Raw genomic sequence first — 1,869 nt, forward strand, 5'->3', positions numbered from 1 at the left:
GGGAGAGGGAAGAGAATGCTTACTGCTCCACCGTGACACCTACCCAATGTCGCAAATGTCTGCTCATGGAGTGTAATAAGGGAGTGCCCGTAGTGGGAGTGAGGAGTGAGGGAAGCGCATACCGCATCCTGACACTCACCTAACACGTTGAGCTTGGCGTTATTTGAAAGCACGGCAGGCATGGAAGGAGTAGCTCCTATTTGGCACTGATAGATGGCGTCGTCTCCCAGTTCTACGTTCATCACCTGCAGGTTGTACTCGCCTAGAATGCGCATGCGCGAGAGAGCCGAAAAAACAAATTATGAACACGGACACACGATATCGGTGACTCACAAGGGGGAGCCGGAAACGGGAAGAAGGGATCTGGGAGGCAGACGGATGTTAAATCACGGACGCACGACGTAACACGATTAGAATTTAGCAGAATTTATACATTTATTTATTTTTTTCTCATCGAAGCGGCATATCGCGACATCCAGGACGGCAAGGGTATTAACCCCTTACCCCCGGAACGCGGCCACTGACAGCTCTGAAAAGCTGCGTGGCTGCACTGGCCAACTAGATGGTATACAATGAACTGCACTGACACTGACAAGACTATGCTAGAATATCATCAATGTAATCGTTAAACAAAAGGCCGTTGAACTCAACTCTCGTTCGTTACTCAAAAAAAATCGACGTCACCGGATGAATAATTATTGCGACGCAGCGACGGAAGCCGAACGTACCGGCGGATTCGTTTCCGACGAGCGAGTAACGAGGGAAGTAGGGCAGCTTTCTGTCATTGCCTAGCCCGAACTCGTCCTTTGTCCACTGAACGACGCCTATAGCGCCCTCTACGACGCACGGAAGGATGACAGTGTGGTCCTTGATGATGTTGACATCCTGCGGCTCGACAAGGAAACGTTGCATGGCGGCACCTAATGCAAGAAAGATACACGACAACAATGAGACGCAATTCGCGACAACATTGAGACGCAATTCGCGACAACATTGAGACGCAATTCGCGACAACATCGAGACGCAATTCGCGACAACATTGAGACGCAATTCGCGACAACATTGAGACGCAATTCGCGACAACAATGAGATTCAACATTGAGTACGACGACAACATTAAACATGTTCACCGTACCAGGGTAGGGAGGGGGGTGTAGATGGAATCTTACATTTCATCGTAATGTACGAGAAACTTAATGCATAACAATGCTAATGCTCATGATTGCAAACAATATTTAGTATATGATGGTGTTAATATTAAACGGCCATATAGAGAGTCGTAGCTAACGCATTTTGCCTAAGGGTAGCTTGTTTTCTTGGTAGCTGACTGTGGACAGTCCGTCACTGGCCATGTAATAGTATCTACATTAGTCATCTCTGGGGGGTGGGGCTACTTTCCCTTTGTCGCTCCCTATTCCCGCTAACCACCATGGCTTTTCATAAAGCCACATTAAAAATGAATCGATCCCATATTATTTACACGAACAATAAATTGAAAATTGGGGATGGGGGTCGGGGAAAACGACGAACCATCAATGAAAATAAGATTTCTAGAAAATGAATAGGAAATAGTTTTCTTCTAATGACAAACAGGCGGATGCTGTTAATCAGGCTTATTTGAATCTCTGGCAGTAAAATATATGGAAGATACGGCAGAGTAACCTAGCTGTGGTAAGCGCTCCAGCAGAGTACTATCAATAGTTGCATGACATACATTTTGTTCATAACATTTTTGGACAAGTGGGGTCACACACACGCGCACGCACACACGCAGGCATACGCACACGCACGCACACACCCACGCACGCACACACTCAAGCACGAACACATGCGGTCACACACACGCGCACGCACACACGCAGGCATACG

At 47.4% G+C, this 1,869-nt stretch overlaps 1 protein-coding gene across 1 annotated transcript in view; it reads right to left on the reverse strand.

Moving 5' to 3' along the window:
• Nucleotides 1-1,869, reverse strand: part of LOC106813587 (irregular chiasm C-roughest protein-like) — a 23,532-nt gene that overhangs the window by 7,960 nt on the left and 13,703 nt on the right. Inside the window, exons 2-3 of the mRNA XM_014817763.1 lie at nt 729-920; nt 140-262 (exon numbers count right to left, since the gene is read on the reverse strand). Of these exons, the coding sequence (XP_014673249.1) occupies nt 140-262; nt 729-920 (315 nt within the window). The remainder of the gene's footprint in view (nt 1-139; nt 263-728; nt 921-1,869) is intronic.

This window comes from Priapulus caudatus, unplaced genomic scaffold, assembly GCF_000485595.1.
Source record: "Priapulus caudatus unplaced genomic scaffold, Priapulus_caudatus-5.0.1 Scaffold796, whole genome shotgun sequence".
NCBI classification, from domain to species: Eukaryota; Metazoa; Priapulida; class Priapulimorpha; order Priapulimorphida; family Priapulidae; genus Priapulus; species Priapulus caudatus.